The sequence below is a fragment of the Ylistrum balloti genome, unplaced genomic scaffold (assembly GCF_031769215.1).
Source record: "Ylistrum balloti isolate Yb309-2 unplaced genomic scaffold, AGI_CSIRO_Ybal_v1 Utg370006, whole genome shotgun sequence".
NCBI lineage: Eukaryota > Metazoa > Mollusca > Bivalvia > Pectinida > Pectinidae > Ylistrum > Ylistrum balloti.
The window spans coordinates 2,621,411-2,644,976 of NW_026782081.1; the positions used below are offsets into that span (position 1 = coordinate 2,621,411).

Below are 23,566 nucleotides of genomic sequence, written 5' to 3' on the forward strand. Positions count from 1 at the left end.
CCCAAACCTGCTTAACTAACACAAAATTCACAAACTTTCCCAGATATGTTTGAACGAAAAAACTTTTAAATCATTAAAAAGCTATTGCACATCTCTATGAGGAAACCTATTTACATATTCCTTGAACATATCTTTATCATATAAAGAGAAATCTGACAAAATTTAATGCTATTTTTGTAAACTTAAATATAGTAAGTGGATGATGTATATATATATTCAAGGGGTGATATGAAAATTGATACCTTATTTCAAACTGGTTGCGAAGACTATTCATAACGCCAGTCAACCAGGAAGTGTATACGTGTATACGTGTTTATGTAGATTACAGACGATAAAGAAATCTATAGAAAATTTCAAGATTATCAAACACCAAACTGAATTTTAAACGTTTACCAGAAATAAGATAAAAAATTACTCTAAATATTACACTTACCTCAAAATGTGTAAGATTTTATCGTCCTTACAGAAATTAGAAACAATGCATCATTGATATATATGACATCATATTGCTATTATTGGCATGTTGGCTGTAGATAAACAACTAAGGGGCATTTGTATGGGATGGGCTAATTTATCATTGTAATGTATAAAGGGATATGTGATTGTATCGATCTTTTTTGTTTTTGCTTTTAAGCGTGCTTTAAATTTTTCCTTTATTGCTCATAAAACGACACATATTGCTGAATGCCCATATATAGACGTGTACTAGGTGTGTGTATAGTAATATCATGGTTATGGAGATCAAATACACATAATTAAGTGTAAAAGGTACAAAGCGGCCGAAATTCCAAATAATTTACCAAATCTTTAGGAATTTAGATGATTACGGTATTAAACTTAATATAGCTATCTCCTTGTCTTAATTTGCATGCTATATAAATTATGTGTATTTGTCTACATGCTTATGCAAAAGTTAAAGAACATTTTTTTTGTAGAATTACGTCATTACTTAAAAGTTTTGAAACGTATTGAAATGATAACTTTATAAATCTTTTCAAGATATTAATCTTAGAAAATTTTGATAACACGAAACATTGTTTGAATAAGTTTGATAAATACGAAAGGATTACGCCGATTATGACTTTTACATTAAACAGAAGGACATATTAATCATATTGAACAATTGCTCTTAATAAACGATAGGGTTTTAATGTCCTATAAAACACGGTGTTGGCTGCTTTTGTAAATAATTTGAGATTCCTAGACAGATATAAGCAATGTATGATTTATGAAATTGAAAGGATCTTTTATTACTGATGTGATTAAACCCACGCCAAGGTTTTAAACAAGTTCCTTCACCATAAACAAACTGTTTTATCAACAAATCGATAGGACCTTAATTGACATCCATAACGTATGCTTATGGCTTGTAATCAAATGAGAAATTATACTCTTTTGAATTCACATAATAATATCCAATGAATGTATTTGAAAAATGTTGTTCATTAAGATAAATGTGATTGTAATGATTGGAATTGTAGTGATTGTGAATCATTCTAGGTTTTTTGTACCTAAAGATTACTTATCTACCAAAAGCCTAATTCAACATAGCCATAAAATATTAACTTCTGAAAAATCACACCATAGTGACGCATAATCTTTACCTTCCTCATAATGCTTTGTTGCATCGACAAATCGTGAATCAAGAAACGAAATTTGCTTTCGAAAACCAATTCAACGAACCTCCACAAATACTGAACAAAGTATATTCAACATTAATCAAGCTTCCTTGTGAAACATACCGTAACGAACGTATGAACGCGAAGTTAATAAATATGATAATTTCCTGATTACATTGTATATTTATCAATAAGATATAACATACAATACTATGTATTTCTACTGTGTGAAACTCAATTACACGTAATAACTTGTCATTTAGATATTTATATGGCGTTTAAACTTATTGATTGATTTCAAATCACAATTTATTTTCGTACACTATAAACATTTTAAACAAACTTTTGTTAATACAGCTGCACCTGGTCTGTGAAAAGGAAGTTATCTTGGAGATACATAGATTTATAAAGTTGGGAGGATTCATCAATATTTAACCTATAAAATATCACTGGTGTTTCCTTTATAATACGGAAGGACATATGAAACTGAACATGCTCACTCTTGATTTCGAATGATAATATGTGAGTAAGCTTATTATAATTAAACCATTACAAAATCAAGCCACTTGATAAATACGCTGAACACCTTACATCTATAAAACTTTCCACATATATCTAAATAGTATTTTATTTTGATTTCTAAAATTGCTCTGGGTTTGAAGAGAAGAAGTAAATAATAGCCCCCACCCCATCCCCACCACATTCTGCACCTGGTGATTGCACATGTTAAATATCTCAGGGATTTTTAGCATATTATATAAATATATGTATGATATCATATAATTTGAGATTTATTCAATTAAATTGACTTGCACATTACATACAATTCGCCCATGCCAAGATATACAAAACGGCGTTTGCCATTGCAATTTTAAATAATTGTTATATTACGGAAGATGAATAATGAGACACGAATAACTGACGGCCAGGCCGATGTTTTATAAATTCGCTTAACAGCCATGATGAATTATATAACCTTGTAGCAAAGTAAAGTCTATAAGTCTGTAGTGAAGTGTACGGCGGCGACCGTTAAATGTTTGGATATAGTTGTTGAAGACATCTGGGTTTATGACGCAACAGTTCAATATACATGTATAAAGAGTAACAGAATCGAGGCATTGTCTCGGGATTGATTGCATAATATTATCGACATCTGAAAACATACGGATTAGTAAGTTAGTGTTGGAATTTGTACAATGCCTAGATAACAACGGAAAATAAGGTCATTATTCGCACAACATCGGGAAATTATATATTTCAAAAAGCTGTAAGTAGCTGGGGAAAGTACAACACAATATCACAATTCAAACAACAAGGGAATGATACAACGAAAACAACGGAATATGATGTCGTCACTAGTAAAATGGCGATTAATGACACAGATAAAATCCGGGAGTTATCATTGCCAAAAATGTAGAAACGGAGTCACATTCTCAAAATTCACAGCGAAAAATAATCTCGACACTAAAAAATAATGTTATGTTATGTCAATAAAGAAAGAAACAAAGAAAAATGTTATCGAAACAAACGATTCAGCTGGGAATCATCAGCACTACTACAATCACATACCTATATCAACAAAGGACATATACTACCGTGTCGTACATATTGCAACGAACATTATATATAAAAAAATACATACCAATATCACCAAACTTTTTGCGATCTTCAGACCAGACGCATTCAATAATGGTTAATATTGTCAAATATCAATATCCACTAATACTACCTGCTATAGATTCATTTATACACCATTAATCACCACGATATACCACAATACAAACAATATATTACTATTGACATTACCATCCAGACGGCCATGCTCCGCAATTATATAGTCTATAGTGCCTTTTAAAACACACAATTTAGCTGTAAGGGGTTTGATGAAGGTTTAAGCATTCAACTATTATTTTTGTTATCATTACTTTGTTATATATAACTATGGAACTAATCATCACTATTTCTATAATGTCAGGTTTTACTTACCTTTTCACTTTGACGAAAAAGACTCGAAATTATAAACTGAAAACACTTAATACACACCACATAGCTTTTAAAATCTTTCTTAAGATAAGTTATGTTGTAACTTATATATTTGATGCATCATGTTTTAACCAGTCGATGCAATTGTCTGTGAATAATTATTTACTTACCTGAGTAAATGATCTACTTCGTTAGCATATGGGTACCGCGTAGACATGAATCACAAGACATTTCTCACCACGAGTATCCTACCTGTACTAAATCCACTGATGGCCTCCGCTGTGTCCGAGGATAATCACACACCAATTACTTACCCGGTCTGCAGGTAAATGAATACAGGTAACACGCAGTAAAGGAAGGAAACAAGATACGAAAAGATTACTCAGCTTACACATATTGTATTAGCAAAATATAGACAACCCCAATCTCGTCCTGGTCTCTTACTTACCTAACAATTTGGAGTGTTACCCTATCGGTAATTTATCTACTCAATTTATCAGTTCTGGACAAGTCATGAATTTATATAAGGTAAGACATTTACTTTATGATATAACAGCACTTTATATGTGTAGTCACTCTTCTATAGAGACCCGTATGTTTGGAATTACAGCAGGATAATTAAATACCCGGTGATATTATGTTACTTCACAGGTTCCATCCTGCTTAGGTATAAATCACAATTATTGTTTATTTGATATCTTACCGTCGACGTTTAAACGCATATAAAGAAATATGTTTATTTAGGGTTACAAAGTAAAGAAAAGGACACAAATAACAAAAGGTTTGTATTCAATATAACTTTGGTATACGATCTATGAAAGGGACACGTTTAAAATGTCATACAAGAGACAGTCTATGTAAAATGAATAAACAAGATTCTTTCAATAAGGGTTATAATATATGTGTGTTAATATCTACTAAATACATATACCTGTCCAACGTTAAAGAGAAACCATGTCAATCTATCATGTGAATATATATATATCGTTAATAGATTAGAAAAGGTTTGAAACGTGTTATTATCCTTATTAAGTAAAAGTAAAATATTAAATGGTTATCTATTGTGTCACAAACAGAAGCAACAAAAAGAAAAGGGTTATTGTAAAACAGGAATAGGATCGAGAAATTAATTGTTGTAGCAGAGTTTACAAAATAGCTTGTATACTTTCCGCTGTAGGAGATCTTTTTTATAATTAAAAAATCCACAAATAATGGGCACCTATACTTTAATCTAATATAAAGACGGCTAAGTTCTGTAACGATTCCCAATACTTGTCACTCAGTATTGATATAAAAACTATTAACCCTTAACATATTTCTATTTTCAGACGGAAACATGATAGCTTAATCGAGGCGTTGTACCTTTCATTTGGAGAAGGTAATTGATCTACAACATTGAATACATCTAAACATGGGTAGCTTCATGTGTGTTTTTACTTGCAACAACAAAGAGTATAATACCAGCTATTTATGAAAATATATCTATAAATAAAAATGACAATAAAAATAAATAATGTATATCTTAATTCATAATGGACTACTAAATTCAATATCCAAGTCAAAATTCATCAAAGATAAAAAGAACAACCTCAATATCTCTGATCTGGCTAAAGGACGAGGCGACATGCGGAAAAATCTTTTACAGAAACAGCTAAATGATTGTAGAACATTCATGAAAAAAAACGTGAATTTGATTCATTTATAAAAATTACGAAACAATTTATCAATTTATGTTTATCATGCCAATAATGATACCCAACTTACCACTTCCAGTTTCAAGTATACGATTTAGGAATGTCGAAATCTGGGGAAATGATCTGACATGTTGCTGATTTCAACATCAATGCAATATTTCAAATGCAAAATATTTTATCTATTTTTCATCAGGTCGTTTTTATATTATCCATTATTTTCAGCTTCCTTCACCTGGCTTTGCGTTAAAATCTACCTTTATATTTGTACATTTTTACAGTACATATCGTGTTTGAGACTAGATACATGACGTAAATTATCTTTTTATTGCACAACAACGGAAATAATTTAATTATTGATAGATTCGAGTAACCATGTTTTGATTTGTGTGTGGTTATCCGAGTGCTATATAAACGGAATATAAACACACCACATTAACGACATAGTCAGCTAATACGATAAAAACGTCATTTCACTCAGACAGGCGATATAGGAGAACAGATACATTGTACATACATAGAATAATGAAAATAGAATGTTGAAGTTGCTTGTAATAACACATATACGACAGCAATTTTTAAATGTTATACATACTTAATGTTATCTTCAATGTTAATACTTACATTAGGTAGTCACGACGATCACAGTGCATGTGAACATTTGATTATGTTCATGCTATGGCTCGCTTTTTATAGTCCTACTGTGACATTAATAATCCGATATTAACGTTTTGTCGTCTGTCAAAAAGTAACGTGACAAACAATCGGCAAAAGGCAATAAAATCAAAATGTCATTCAAAATATTGTAAACTGAAAAAGTGAAAATAGATAGAATAGCACCGTCGCCAGTGTATAATCCAGTAGATCAAACAATCCTTAACATTCCGCCGAATCGATGAGACAACATTGTATCAGTGCCTTTATTGATAACGGTAAGGCAGACCCTTCACACGTTTCTCACAATACATGTGTCTGTTGTATCTTACTCTGTAGAAAACTACTGCGACATGAATTTTTATAGCACCTAGTACAGATATGTAAATCATAAACAATTAAGGCAATGTATTCGATGGTATCGACCTGAGACTTGATAAATACCATATGTGGATTACAGAATTTATATGGGAGCCTGAGTTTTCATATAATGAGTCTTTTGACCCCGATTACGCTTGCTGCTAGTCTAATGATGACAGTTAATGTCATTAATGCGAAATCCGGGCGCTTTGTGTGCACCTTATATTCGGGTACAGACGATAGAACAAATGGTATCACCTATTCCTATTCTTCCGTCTAATGGTAAATGATATCAACATTTGAATAAAAAAATGAATGAATGAATAAATAAACCATAGTCTCTCACTTTGTATTTAGTTTATAATTCACGATCCAGTTCTGGGGTACTAGGTAAACATGATACCTTAACAAGTCACCTTCTTTGTCTTATTTTTTGCAAACTTCTCTTCAAATTAGTCTGATCCTTATATTTACGTTACAATGATATTACAGTTATGTAACTGATCATAGACCTACGTAGCCCAAGGAGTGTATATCGAAGGTTTGTGATTCGACACTGCCAACGCATGGCAGTTTGTGTTCATGTGGAAGCTGAGAAATGGACCGGTCTCTGCCAACATGGTTGTGTCTTTGTGAAAGATCGTTATACAAATTCCCTGAAAGACATGTGACGGGCCTCCCATATGCTACGCAGTGAGGTAACCACCAGCTATTACAAGAAGATTCCGCCTCAGAATGAACCTGGCTGTTCACAGGACGATAATCTTAGCAAACAAACAATCAATTATGTGTATGGAAGGTATGGCTAAAACATTACTCATGTACTATATTCCCTAGTAACATCTATCCCGTACATTGTTTGGCAGGTTAATTACATTTCAGTAGCATTCCACAGATCCGGCCTAAACAAAGTTCCAGTAAGGGTATTTTTGTGCATAGTAAATACTTGCCTATGTGATTGATACATTCAGAATAAAGCGAATATCGGTTGCCTCATTGCAAAGACCTGGTCTTTTCTGATACTTTTTATTTTAAATTATGTGTCGTTTAAAGTCTTCCACAGAATTTCATAAGTATATAGATACCTGATTTAAAGTAATCTAACTTGTGTTCATATATTACAATGAGGTGCGACAGAAAATACCTTACGGCTTGATGTTACAAAGGATCACACCTGTTAAATCCCCTGTCTGTGACGAATCACCATAAGCTGTGGCTGTTCGAGGTTATTAATAGCCACAAGCAGAGGAAACTTTAAATCTATCACCTCAACAATACGTCCTGCTGGGACGTGCTAGGAAATTATCACTTTAATACCATGTAGCTCTGGGAACATGACAATAGAACATTAACACTCTCTAATGCCGGAGAGATAATAAACATAATGTAATATACCAATGGAGAGACCACATTTGTATACCATAACCGTATACTAGTGGTGTATACCGTGTAACTTGTAGCGTTTTATGACTTTCAGGTAACATTCTATATATAATACGGATATAATACATCATGTTGTTTACCATTTGAAATCATATTCTCAGTCATTAAAGAAAAAACAAAGATATCAACATCAGCATACTTCGATGAATGTGGGTGGTGAAATAAAATAAGTGTTGATAGGAAAGCGGGAAGTGCTCGACATCAAGCTCTTCTTTTCATTTTTCGACAAATTCTTTCCAGTCATTGGAATGAGACAGAAATGTCAGAGCCCTAGACATAGTGAAGAACACTATATTAGACTTCTTGGCACTGCTACACCACATCGTTGCATAAGTAATTTTGGAAGATTGATTTTGCAAATAAGGGAGCGGATGCTATTAAAATAAGCAATATTTTACTTAAGAAGTTTACTTACATCCCAGCATACTTTCAATTCAGAAATGTATCCGACATTTTGAGCAGTTACTTCAAGTCCACTGCATCCAAACTGTTCATTTACAAACACTCCAGCAGTTGAATGACAACGCAATCTTATTTTACCTCATCTTTTTTCTGTATTACCTAACATCTAATGGTCTAGCTCAGCGAAAAGTTTGGTATCGATTTGAGTAAAGCTGAATTATCTGTAATTGGTAAATATTGTCTGCAGAAACCAACACTGACGTGTACACAGCTTGGTTTTCCAAAACGTGTTCTGTAAGAAATGCTCTGGATACTTCCTTCATGTATATCAATATGTTTATAATATTTCCCACTTACACGGAAAACTGGCTCAAGGGGCGATATTAAGCATCAGATATTGAATTACACACACTTATGTACGGACCATGTAATCCTTATTACTATTCGCCATTTTGTGGCTATGCTTTTTGCTCATTTATTTTATTGTTATTCTATTGCTTATTTTCCCTTTCAATTTCTTCGGGTTTCTATTCTCTCTTTTACCGATGGATTTTTAATACAATGAAGAGAGCAAAATGGATTACTCATTCCTGTATATACAAGCAATCGCTTGGAAAAGACTGTCATTGTTATGTCCATAACATCGTCGTGATACAAATGTACAAGAAAAATTGATTGATGCATTCGGAGTCTTAATTAAAAAATACTGCTTAAATGTTTTAATAGAATGATATTCCTAAAATATTATACTTATGCGTCTGTAATGTGGCTTATGCACGAACAATATAGCTAATTATACTTAACATACATTAACACACGCGAAACTGACATAAGGAGGTGATGTAATGTACTATAATCTCTAAATTGCATGCTTCCCTTTTACACAGTTTACTTCAGTTTTGCCAATACATGTACTCTTTCCTTAACGTCAACGTTTATAACGGTAACTTGAAACATTTAAATATGATATTTCTGTCAGGTGTTTTTGACTCATAGATATTAATGACACACATGCAATCTGACACATGCCATCAAATGATTATCTAGCTGAAGCCCGATTAAGCTCTCCCAAATAAACATCTCGGAAGACGGTTAATTCCTTGATTTACATCTGAACAAAAACATACAAGAATCAATTAATCAATTTCATTTAGTGTTTTTTAAACTGTAATTTCGATGAATATCCCGTAAAATCCTGTCGAAGAAGAGCGTGCAAACAAAGGTACATAACTCTTCAATTCTTAAGAGGAGTCGAACAAAACAAAGATTAAAATATAATGTCATATATCTGTTTCGAGCAACGTCCTGGTTGGTGATTCGTTTAGAAGTTATACGAGTAATTTTCTTTAGTAGCTAGAAAATAACGTTTCATTCGGAAGAATTCAAAATGAATAAAAGTTTCAAAATCAAGCAATACAACATATGATTTTTTCTCAATTTCTCATACAACTCACCGCTGTGTTAACTGGTACATGTATATTAACTGCATATGAAAATCGCTACCATTTTAAAAAATATAAGATGCTATCTATAGAAAGACAATGACAAATATATCAAGTCAATAACAAAATATATTTTAAAATTTATGATGGAAAGGCCTTATGTACACGTACTAGTGTTTAACCTACATGCATTTACTAGGAACATATTTAAGAAGAAAAAAGACATTGTCGACTTTTGTCTTAATTGTTACAATGTTGTATAAAGTTGTTGTGTCAATTACACTAACTGTTTTCATGGAAATGGAATCAGAAAAACAACACAACAAAAGATAACATCATTAGCATAAACATGTCACTTTATTACTAAATATAAACAAAGTTAGTCAGATTGTTTTCATTTGGAGGAAAACAATCGTCATTCAACTTTGCAAGCATTCGTGTTACTAGCTTTAGTCATAAAGTCACCCTGATTTGTTATATTTTGTGCAATATAAATCTACATTTAACGAAGTCATCATTTGCATTGATATCAACATCAACATCACGTTTATAAAACGACATATATTTTTAAGAAGAAAAAGACATTGTCAACTTTTGTCTTAATTGTTACAATGTTGTATAAAGTTGTTGTATCAATTACACTGTTTTCATTGAAATTGAACCAGAAAAACAACACAACAAAAGATAACAGAATTAGCATAAACATGTCACTTTATGACTAAATATAAACAAAGTTAGTCAGATTGTTTTCATTTGGAGGAAAACCATCGTCATTCAACTTTGCAAGCATTCGTGTTACTAGCTTTAGTCATAAAGTCACCCTGATTTGCTATATTTTGTGCAATATAAATCTGTATTCAACGAAGTCATCATTTGCATTGATATCAACATCATCAACATCACATTTATAAAACGCAATATTTACTAGTACATGAAATGTTCACCAATCAGTCTATACTGCTACAATTTACTAATTAGAAAAAAAATTCTCATCAAATTAATCATTTCACGTCTACTTCCATATTTGTCACAATAATTGAATATGTGATAAATGTTTATTAACCTTTCATCTGTGAATTTCGTTTCAAAAGGATTGTTAAAGTGAAAATAAATCGCAAAGATAATGAGAATTAATGTAAAACCTATTAACATTTAAATAATTACCATTCTTATGATATATAATTAATGTAAAATTATCTAATCATTTATATAATTACTAATCTCATTATCTAGAACTGGCACCAGTTTATCGTCTTCAAACACAGAAGACAATTTCCCAGAGTCTGTCTGATGTTATTCCAGACTTGTTTTTACATATTTTTAATACTGAACGAAATAACAAAAATTAGCTTTTGCTTAAAGGTATGACGCACATAGGTACTTTTTGGCAGAAGTTCATAAACAATATCAACACCATTAAAATATTAATTAGTAAAATAATAAAAGTTCATAACGATATCAACACCATTTAAATATTAATTAGCAAAATACTGTCACCCAATAGTAAATTCGCCGATGCAATTCGCTGTATTTCATTACACGATCTTGGGTTGATTTCGCTTCATGAATTGTACAATATTTTCATAATGACAAAACATCATTACTCGTGCTATTGTACACATCTTGATATCGTATCAGCCAAATCAGCCAGATTCCGTTCCTCATACACAAAATCATAATCATCACTGATTGAAACGAATACATACACCTATAATCTCAACGTTTAAGCATACCCTTGATAACATCAGTATTTTCAACTGTCGTTTACATATCAAGATAAAAAATAAATATTAAAAATACTCTAACGCCATATTGCTTACGATAGATGTCACATGATATAATCACGCGGAAGCAGTGCATTTTTTATCAAGTTTGCAATTTGAAATGTTTCTATAATTACCAAAGTTCCTGATAAACGATCAATTTTCTCGTGTCTTTATGAACACACACTTGCGTTTTATAATGTTGTTGGCAATTAACTGAGCAAGGTGAGTTTACATCAATAATAAATAGAATATCAATTAATATGACATAGATTTCATGGTTTTCATCATCAGATGGTAATTTTAGTTGTATCCTAATGTGATTAGGTATAGTAGGCAGTATATGATAATACTGTAGGGAGTTTAATGGTTATAGCAGTATAACATAATATCACAGCTTTATGTAAAATAGTGTGACTGGCAAAACAACACCCCATGTACAATAGAAGTGAATAAACTCACATCTCCTGAGGTTTCGTTAAAAAATTTGATACGGCAAGGACTGTGGAATGTCATAAAAACATTTTGAAGAAATAAATAGCACGTACATTAGAGAACAAAAGAGTGGAATAAATATAATATCTAAATTTGCATTGGATATGATGACTTCAGCTATTGAACCTTTGTTTTGTTCGTGGCTTTTGGTCGCCCGAAACCTCCGAATATATCCTCTGCGTACTCTCTGTCCGGTCTGTCCAGTGTGTCATGTAGCCAATCAAACAGGTAGGAGTTGAAACCGAAGTTCACATGAAAATACCTAGAAATAGCATTCGATCATTTGGATATTTACGAGTATCACCGAAGAATGGTCAATAACAAACACCTGTATAATGGAAATTTGTTATCATTCGCCTAACACTTCGTTGAAATGTTTATTTAAATGTGATATTCAAATATTTTTAAACAGCTCGTGTGTTTCTATTTCAGTATATGGATTCTTCATCAATATATGTTTCTGCAACAATACTGACTTTGCTAGCATAGGAACCAATGTCATAACTCTCTCTAGCTTAATGAAATTATTGAGTGTATAAAAATCAACTTATTAATTTCCACAAGGTTTATATTTTTCGGATATTCGGACATGAACAAAACTTACTTGTGATGGTTGTCATGGAATTGTGATGGCGGTTGCCATGGCCAAAACGCATTCATCTTGACACCTGAGTGATCCATTAGGCCGTAGTAATACGTATACAATAAAACGGGAACATACACAGCTGAAACACAAATGAGACAGCTCACAGCAACGTAACAATACACGAACTTAACGGTATAGTTGGCATTTCAATGTCTAATGGCGCACGAGACACGAACTATTTGGAGTTTTATATGTCTTGAGTAAAGCCAGATCTGAATTATTGAGTGATTTTCAAATCAGTCATGAAAGAAATACAGAGTTTGTCATCATATTCTTGAAAGAAAGAGGATACACTAGAGAAGAGGAAGAAAGGACTGAGTGTCAGTCAGTCGGGAAAATGTCTTGTTTGGTACTTGTTGGTAAGGAACTAAGCAGAACACATCAAACATTTCAAATAAGGGTATCTTAGCCCCTTAACATTTCCCAAAACTACAATAATGTCGATATAAACAAATAAAAAAATAAACAACAAGAAAATATCATCATGTCAACGTAATCATAATTCAAACGAAATCTGTGTAAACAAAAAACAAAAGAAAGATTCACAGAGATACTCATGAAAAAGCACAAGAAGAATGAGAACACGTGTTCCGGAAGATTAATGCTTCATCGACGACATTAGTCTAGTAAATCTTGGTCAATCCAAGTAAGTTACGTCATGTTCCCAAATGAGAACAAGGTGTAAAACAACGGAACTAACAGGCAAACTACCGAGCAGCAAACGCGTTTAGTTGACAACACCTTGCTAGGTAGAGTTTTGTTTTAATTCTGATCGTTCATTACTTGTCAAAAGCTGTAACTCGAGCTAACTTGGGCGGTAGTTGTGGGGGTAACAATACCTATGTGAATATTACAATATATATCCTCTCAGTAATAAGGTAGTAATGTTTTAATCTTACTTCGAATAACCATCGCTATGAATTGAAGTAATTAGTGATACGAATGTTACCAGTATGTTAATTAACAAATTATACACACCAAATTTATTCAATGTATGGTTATTTAATTTATACAAAATTGCCGAACGTTATTTCGTGAAAGAACGAGATGAAATAACATTAATTCACGGCAACACGCTTTTAGATATCGCTTGTTAGCTGTCCAAGATGTACCAACTACAGTGAGATTGCATTTCACTAAAACAACCGGTTAATATCGAATGTACTTATGATTTCTATGTCAGATTTGCCATTCAGAAATGTTACTGCAGCTTCTGCAATTCTATTAACATGTGGTACATACATCCTGACAGAAATACTGACAGCTATCCGTATGGTGTTTTTCAGATATTGTACTGTCTAATGATGAAACAATGAGAGCATTAGAAATAGATTTATCGCATTCGGTAAGAAGTTTCCTTCAGACAACAGTACAAAGTTACACTTCAGGAAAGCATGTTCTATGTCTGATTCTCATGTCAAGGTCTTTGGGTGCTTTTTTTCTGTTTCGAGTATTTTGATAAAAACTTGTTAACATATTCATATACAAACAAAAATCAAATAGTTTCCATGTTTCGTTCGTGAGCAGTTATCATTCTCATTGCAAAATACACAAAAACAGACACAGCAAGTTATAGAACTTCATGAACATTTCATGTATGATTGGATGTTTATGTCTTTAAAGAACAGAGGATACACATGGTGTATTTACCTGGGTGGATAGGCACCATGAAAGGAATGGCGGCTAAGTATCCCTGGTAAAGTACAAACTCTGCCGGGTGCATGGCTACGGCAGAGAATGCTGTAGGCTGATGGTAGCGGTGGTGAACCTTGTGGATGTGTCTGTACAAGAAAGGGTAATGAAACAGACGGTGGAGGTAGTAGGCTAGACAGTCGTTGTATAGGAACATTGCAAACGCAGAGAAGGGCAGATAACTCCATCCGTAGTCTGAAAGTCCGTAGTACATCTTGCTGTAGCCTATGAAGACAGATATATATATGATTATAAATTTGTTATGTAAATGGCGTATCATGAAAATGCCTTATATCAAACACTTGGCGACGGGCAATTTGCAATTGAAAGTTAAAACATTTAGTGTGCTCTATCTCTAAATAGTAAATGGTTGCCTTTGTACATATAAGTCGTGTATATTTCAAGATCACACATTTAACCACTTGTAGAAGAAATCCATTATGATGTAATAAACTATGAGGAGATATGACCTCCATTTGATATATAGCAGGCAATTATTCCAGACACCAAAGAACCAAACAGCATGTTGGCTGATCCAAGCAGAATCTCGTGTCTTTCGTTCGCTGGAGTCAAAAACTTGTTTGGTTGGCACTTCCACTCGTGGGCCTGTGTAAAAATACGATATGTACTTAAACCGTAATGGAGAGGCAACTTGAATATAAAAGCTGAACATAGTTTCAGTAGATAAAAAAGACAGGATTTTCACATCTAGATTAGTTTCTTTAATTAATTCAATTTCACAGCTACATCTGAAAATAAAGTTACCGTCAACACATAACCAACAACATGAAAACTTCAGCGAGGTTACAAATATATAACAACCGGAACAGAGTAAGCGATAAGGAATGGCATTTCAGGTCAAACATGTACAAAATTCGCTAAGGTGTACCGGAACTATTAGCAGATATGTTATCATATCTCGTCCATTCATACTCAAAACATCTGGTCGTTTTTACAACGTCATTGTTTGGATAGATGAAAAAAATATGAACACCGAAAACGGAAATTGCATGTCGTCAATAACAAAAACATTGTCATAATGGAGAGACGAATTCGGTGGTACAAGCAGAGGGCAAACTGATGGGTAAGTGAAAACGCTGCATATTGTAATTGTAAATATGTTTTGATTGGTTAATGGGTCAAACTACATTTTAGGTTCTGTATGTGACTAAGACTTGGTATTATTGATTGATAAAATCCATGCTGATCTGACCTTCAGCATTTTACACGTTGCTGTAATCTAATCACTCTTAATTGTAAGAATATTTAAATTTCAACACGACGAGTTTATAACAGGTTATACATTAATCGGATTTCTAGTGAAATCCATTGCATCTTACGGTCATACAGTGTCGGTGAGAACTTTACAAGATACTTATAATAATGAGTGATACTTTGCATCGTTCGACATATTTGTTAAAGTTGCATATTTTTCAGAGAGCAATGTATGTCCATTAACATGATTAACATGCATTTGAAAAGAATAATATCACTGACCAACTTTATGTACATCGGCATGACATATGTGATAAGTATATATCTATGTACCCATTACACAGGTGACAATACAGGGAGTGAAACTGGATGCAATAAACAATTCCATTCGGTGATTTTTAATGGTCAGTTTATGTGTGATGGTTATGAACAGACAAGTCTCCAGAATATAAGTAATCCTTAAACTTTTGGTGCATTTGAGGTCAAAAGGTCAACAGGGCTTGTCTAGAATAGAAGACGTCTCGTGATATTGACTGTTGTGATCAGATGTCACTTGATTAATATATAAATTTCTTGTTGAGTCGGAAGTAATGCTAAAAAGGTCCAAACACTGATCACTAGACGTCTGTAGGATCAGCAGTTCTGTCGAAAGTGTGATGTTGATAGCTATTCGAGCGATTTTCCATGTGGTAGGGCACTGACATGTATTTACAATTTAATACGCAGATGTAAAATCCTACAGTATGACTAAGCATTCTTTATCAGCAGAAATACAGATAGTGATACAGAGACCCAGATGGGACAGAAATGTCATTTTTTGCTAATACGTTGTATATGTTGATATTTGACATCTAAACCCAATGTATTATATGTGATTGATATGAACAATTTCATAATTGTTACTGTGTTTCTTAACTAACCACACATTTTTTTTACTTATGTCAGTAGACATGAGAGCGACATGACTGAATTCTTACAATTAACAGTATTAAATTCAAGCGATAAAAGCTGTATTTCAAACAAGATTAAACCACTCAGTGACTTATCTTGAACTGGCCTTTGTGCCGGATATCAGACTAAACTAAAACTATACCTTGTCACGTCGATTGATGTAAAAGTACCACATAAATCCATATGCAATACCATAGTACATCACAAATGATGACGTCACTGCTAGAAATAGGAATAGCGGAAGGTTTTGTAAGTTCCAGGTTTCAAGTAAGCCCACGTCTCCAGAAGACACTGTAGCATTCACCACTTCGTGTAAACTGGAAGTATTCATCAACGTTTGCCATCGGGATTTGCTTAAGTACACCACAAACAACAACCAATCACCTACAGAAGAAATTGTACACAAATTGTCGTGAATTAATGTGACTACAAGACCCTATACATCCACGTATCGCATGTTATTGACAGAATTTGTTGACAGCAACGTAATTGTTACAATGCTATATATGTGTAATGTTTTAGTTCACAACAAGGACATTTGGGAGTTTTCAAAGCACGGCTAATTGTTATTGTAAACACTATCTAAAGTACATTTCCTCGTGTGAACCACAATACTAAAAACAATTTAAATATAAACTTTATATATTTTACAACAATAATGAAACAAGCTTTCAGCTTATATTAATTATTCTTGTTGGTCCTGATTGAAGCGCGCGGGGAATTCTTACTGGGGAGGAAACCGGAATATCCGAGGAAAATCCACGTGATCGGGCAGGTAACCTCTCACCTTTTCACGTCTGTTCAGGGTATCGAACCCCGATCGGATTGGTGAAAGGTGAGTGCGTTATCACTGCGCCACCCATATTTATTAATACTGAAAAAAGTGAACAGAATAAGAAGTTCATCTTAGAGTACAGATATCAAACAATTATATTTGTTATGTGTGCCACGACATTGGAATAAACATTAATTGATCAAATTTGTGTTTGTATTTCTTGAAAATGTCGCACATTACAACTTTTAGCTAATCAGCAATAGACGTATTTTATTGGTGATAACACTTTCGTCATATTAGGTCAAGTCTGACCTAAGTACTTTGTGTTGCCCTATCACGCTATGGTCATCTGCATTGTTGTAGTTATGAAACATGACCTTAGTTATTATACACCGAAGTGTTCACAACTGTAGGTCAGCAGATGTCGCTTTGCCTTCCCCGCCCGCATCATATTACTTGAGTGTATTACAAAACCTTACGGTTATATCTAAGCGATGTGATGCAGGTGAAGGGTGAATTTATCAAAGGCACGTCGCACTAATAAACGTATTTAAATTGTGATATAGCGATACAGGGATAACAACAACAACAACGACGACAACAAAAAGCAAATCGTAATACTGCTGTTGATCTAAATGACAATTGTTTTCATTAGACAATGTGCTAGTATTAGACTTTACATCAAATAATGATGATACGCCCATGTAAGTGTTGTAACGACAATGTTCACAGATGATGAGGCAAATAATGAAAATTGTTTCTGATCAAACTTGGACAATAAATTCTCGTACGGAAGATGTTTTTTTTTGTTTTTTTTTTTTTGTTTTTTGTTTTTAAATTTACAATTCCCCTTTTCGGCCCCACATCTCAGATGTTGGTCCTTACAGCTAAGTATGCTTCAGACCAAATCAGGACAACGACAAAGTATTCCCACAAAAAAGGGGATTTTAGGGATTTTCCTTTATCTCCACTATTGGATCCCGCCTCAGAAGAATGGGACCCAAAGTTTATACAAAAATTGGTTCCCCTTAACATTAGTAAGCTTCCAACCAAATAAGGACAGAATTCTGATATTTCTACAAAAGAATGGTTTATTTTAATAATAAAACGCAATGCCTCTCTCGCCCCAGGGGCACAAGACCACCTTTTACACAAAACTGGTTCAACTTCAGAACAAAATTTGGGCAAAACCCAATCATTCCTACAGGAGTTTTAAGATTTTAAAGAATTTGCTTTATTTCCCCTTATCGGACACCGCCCCTACCGCCCTCCCGCCACAGTTGTCTGGAAAAATATGATTCCCCTTTACCGAAGAATAGTTCAAACAAATTTTGGGCAAAATCCGATTAATCGTACAGCGGCAGTAGGATTTTAAAGAATTTGCTCTACTTGTCCTATTTGCCCCTCCAACCTCCGGGGGCAAAACCTACATATATATAATTGATTAAACTTCACTGAAGAATACTTCATACCAAATTTGGTAAAAATCCAACCATTACTACACGAAAAGTAAGATTTCAAAGACTTTGTTCTATTGCCCTTATTTGGCCCCTCCCCTCCCACCCTAGGGGCTGAAACCTAATGTTTATACAAGAATGATTCCCCTTCAGCTGTATATCAATTCATTCCTACAAGCGGAGTAGGATTTTAAAGAACTTGCAAAATTTGCCTTTTGGGTCCCTACCCTTGAGGAAGAGAACCAATATTTATACAAATTTGGTTCCTCTTCTCAAAAGGATGCTTCTGACCACATTTGACTATTAGCGTTTTCGTAAAAAGGTAACGGACACCGCGCCATGGCGTCCTTCGGACTAGGTGAGCTTAAAAAACAAGAGGAACATTTTTATCGAATATGGCATTATACGCCACTGGTCCCAAATCAAGATATAGAGGTTTACATGAACCGTATTTTTGTGTATGTAATCATACAAATCCAAACGTATGTGCGTTCAAAAAGACTTAAGCGTTATATTTCGTTATTTTTTAAATTCGGTTGTTTACGTACTTGGAAAGAAGTACGGCGTGTAACCGCCTGATTTGACCTAAATGTAACCAACCACTGGAAAAACGACAAAATTCGGGTTGTAATTTCATGGAGTTATATCCAAATGCTAATTATTTGAAAAAATATCAAGGATATGTGACGTGCGTTATATTTTTTCAGCTGAACAAAGTTGCTATCTTAAGCAACAGCATTAAAACATGGCGTTTTCCCGGATTCAAATGCAACTTTGACACAGCGCACACATGTACCAACTTATCATAGGAATCTTCAATCCTATCCTCAAAAATTGGTATAAGTGTGCGCTGATAATAAATGATTGACAAAGAAGAGTCACACTTGATAGTGTTGGAGACCTGGCAAAATGTAATCTCAATGTTTAACGTATCTCAGGATGATACATATGTATAATGTTGCATATTAATCAGTAATGCGGCAACTGATTTAATCTTTTTTTTCATATTTCCCAGATTTAATCGTGATATCGCGAGTGACATAGACAGTAAACAAACTCTGCGTTCTATTTTATACACAGTGACTCTGAATGCACGTTTACCTATCGTCATTATTAGACTGACCAAGGCGATGAACTGCAATAGGTACTGCGTCACGGTAAAGCACCATACTTGTATGTTTACGCGCGAATTAATGGGAATCCATATGTTTACATGGGAATCCATATGTTTACATGGGAATACATATGTTTACATTGGAACCCGTATGTTTACATTGGAATCCATTTGTTTACATTGGAATCCATATGTTTACATGGGAATACATATGTTTACATGGGAATACATATGTTTACATTGGAATACATATGTTTACATTGGTATCCGTATGTTTACATTGGAATCCGTATGTTTGCATGGGAATACATATGTTTACATTGGAATCCGTATGTTTACATTGGAATACATATGGTTACATGGGAATACATATGTTTACATTGGAATCCGTATGTTTACATTGGAATCCATAGGTTTACATGGGAATACATATGTTTACATTGGAATCCGTATGTTTACATGGGAATACATATGTTTACATTGGAACCCGTATGTTTACATTGGAATCCATTTGTTTACATGAGAATACATATGTTTACATTGGAACCCGTATGTTTACATTGGAATACATATGTTTACATGGGAATACATATGTTTACATTGGAATCCGTATGTTTACATTGGAATCCATATGTTTACATGGGAATACATATGTTTACATTGGAATCCGTATGTTTACATGGGAATACATATGTTTACATTGGAACCCGTATGTTTACATTGGAATCCATTTGATTACATTAGAATACATATGTTTACATGGGAATACATATGTTTACATAGGAATACATATTTTTACATGGGAATATATATGTTTACATGGGAATACATATGTTTACATGGGAATACATATGTTTACATTGGAACCCGTATGTTTACATTGGAATCCGTATGTTTACATTGGAATACATATGTTTACATGGGAATCCATATGTTTACATTGGAATCCATATGTTTACATTGGAATACATATGTTTACATTGGAATCGGATGTTTACATTGAAATCCATATGTTTACATGGGAATACATATGTTTACATTGGAATCCGTATGTTTACATGGGAATACATATGTTTACATTGGAACCCGTATGTTTACATGGAATACATATGTGTACATGGGAATACATATTTTTACATGGGAATACATATGTTTACATGGGAATACATATGTTTACATTGGAACCCGTATGTTTACATTGGAATCCATATGTTTACGTGGGAATACATATGTTTACATTGGAATACATATGTTCACATGGGAATACATATGTTCACATGGGAATACATATGTTTACATTGGAATCCGTATGTTAATCGATTGGTTTACATTGTGTGTGTATGTGGGAATTTGTATGTTTACTTTGGAATTCATAAGAATGCGTATCTTTACATTGAAATTCAATTTTTTAAAGGTAATTTGAATGTATGCTTTGGAAATCATATATTTACATGTAGATTTACGGGTTTATATGTGAATTAGTATTTTGGCATATGGATTCGCAACTTTACTTGGGAATTCCAATGTTTGCATGGGAAATTATATCTTAAGTTGGAATTTGTATGTTCACGTGTGATTTCATATGTTTCTATGGTAATTCGTATGTTTACGTGGGATTCATATGCTTTTCATTTAACCATGATGCCCCCCCCCCTTTATTCGCGGTATCTATATTTTAAGTCATATATTTACACCTATACGTTACCATCCATTCATTTGCATTTTCATCCATATATTTACTCAAATGTACATCTTTAGTTTTCTTGTCAAAAAATCCCTCTACCTTTATTTAAACATTTTATTTCGATACATATATCAATGTAACGCACACGACAACGTAATATGTGAATTGTTAAGTCTTTTAGGCAATAATTTCTCTTCACTGAACACATTCTTACCAGAAATTTCTGTTGGCTCACGTTTCATATTATAGAAAGACCCGAAGCGTTCCGATTGAAATTTTATCCATGGTGCGAACTAACAACAGTACAAACCCTCCAATGATTTGTCAGCTTACTGTCGTACTAGTGAAACCTTTACAATAGATATAACCTGAATTGTGATATTATGTTTTAGGCAACGTGTTTATCAATGGTCATGTAGAAAAGTGATTTTTAATGGTACCATTACAAATATCCCGATACTGTTAACTTAAATATATACCAAGATTGGATACTCTGGTTCAAAATCTAAACTATTTAGAATTGTGGGAAAATCAATAATTGACTGACTGACTGACTGACTGATTGATTGATTTATTGATTTATTGATTGACTGATTGATTGGTGAATCGTAGTATTAACATATGTAATATAAAAATGTATCACGGATACTGTCTGACGAATGCGTCAAGGTAATATAGTATCGATTTTACTGGAGTGAACACACGGAGTTTCTTCTGAAAAAGAACATGTTTAAAATCAATAGATCCTATATGCACTTCAAAGCATATTTATTGATCAACGTATATACTCTACCTCTTGTAGCTGTTGCAGCGATGAAAACTACGATCATAAATACAACCTTCGCCGCTCCATCTTTGGTTTGTTCCGTCAATTCAACCATTCTGTATTTTGAGGTGACGCCGGCATGGAAATGGAGCTTGCAACAGTCTTAGTCACTGATTATATACATGGACGAGTAAATAACTGATAAATGACTTCCAGAATTAGCCTACCCGAAACTATTTACTGACCTCCTTTTTGACTGCATTTTGGCAAACTGATAACATTTTCATTGTAGACCACGGTAGCTAGTTGTTACACACGTGTGCACAAAAAGCCGGGAGATACTCCGAAAGGACGTGTTTTGTAACGGCACGTCGCACAGATACATTGTATGTGTATTATTGCAGACTGGAATCACTGTATGGGCGACGCATACTATTGCTATAAAGGCCTATCGGAGACAATATTCTTATTCTTTTACTCATTTAGTGACTGTTTAGAAAAACTGAATGTATATCATTAAAATATATCGATATCCGCCATAAATATGTTGAGTCAGTTCTATTATTACAGCACAGATGTCAAGACAATGCGTAATGATAGCATATCTTGATCAATTGTCTTTTGAAATATAGGAAACAAAACATATTAATAATGTTTTCCTTTGAGATCATTATTGTAAATCTATTATTTTACACGCAACTCCACCACTTGATTTGAATCGCTCCAATTATACAACAATTTTACTACTGTATGTCAACGTATCCTAGCTACATGACCGTTTAGCCTGAATAATTCAGTGGTAACAACGCTAGTAAGGACGCTGTGAAATTATGTCGTGTTTAAGAGCAAAACAATTCAGTTGAAAGACCTCTCTATTCCAGTGTATTAGACGTGATCGACTACACCTAAGCAGACCAGTATGTAATAAGTTTAAATCCTACAGAGAAACACAGACCAGCACACCCGGATTATATTTGATAACGACTCCGTGAATATTTGACATACATGTACATATCGATACTTCCCATGACCTATTTATCATATTTCACCTTATATATATAGCGTCTTGCAAAATTTAAAATAAATTTAATTTTCTTCTGAACATACACATGTTGAATGGTCAATATGGCACTGTGTTTATAAATTTGTTACAAACTGTGCATATATGCTAACGGAAGAGTTTAGTCTAAATGATAAAAGTGGACGAAATGAATAAACATATTCTAAATCTAATGAGTAAAAGCTAGCTTTATCCATTAAAGTATAATAATTTGAAAGAAAGAAAACAAAGTAGTAAGCATCCTGAAGGGAAATTAGATAACATACTGATGTTAGAGATTTTATATCTGTTTCGAGTTCACGCCCTCACAACACGAATGTTGGGATCTCGGGATGACGCTTTAGTTTTTCATGA

At 33.5% G+C, this 23,566-nt stretch overlaps 1 protein-coding gene across 1 annotated transcript; it reads right to left on the bottom strand.

The window, feature by feature from the left end:
- Positions 1-9,951: 9,951 nt before the first annotated feature.
- Positions 9,952-22,399, bottom strand: LOC132548235 (uncharacterized). Its single transcript, XM_060212075.1, has 6 exons — positions 22,180-22,399; positions 16,499-16,740; positions 14,661-14,796; positions 14,149-14,415; positions 12,457-12,577; positions 9,952-12,114 (listed from the first exon to the last, which is right to left on the bottom strand). Exons 1-6 carry the CDS (start codon positions 22,265-22,267, stop codon positions 11,970-11,972), a joined length of 999 nt encoding a protein of 332 aa, XP_060068058.1. The 5' UTR covers positions 22,268-22,399; the 3' UTR covers positions 9,952-11,969.
- Between the last annotated feature and the right edge of the window lie 1,167 nt (positions 22,400-23,566).

Coding starts and splice junctions, on each gene's coding strand:
- LOC132548235 (XM_060212075.1), bottom strand. CDS start 22,267: ATGGTTGAATTGACGGAACAAACCAAAGATGGAGCGGCGAAGGTTGTA. Junction 14,797..16,498: donor ACATCAATCGACGTGACAAG/GTATAGTTTTAG, acceptor ATTTTTACACAG/GCCCACGAGTGGAAGTGCCA. Junction 12,578..14,148: donor CATGGTGCCTATCCACCCAG/GTAAATACACCA, acceptor TTTGTGTTTCAG/CTGTGTATGTTCCCGTTTTA.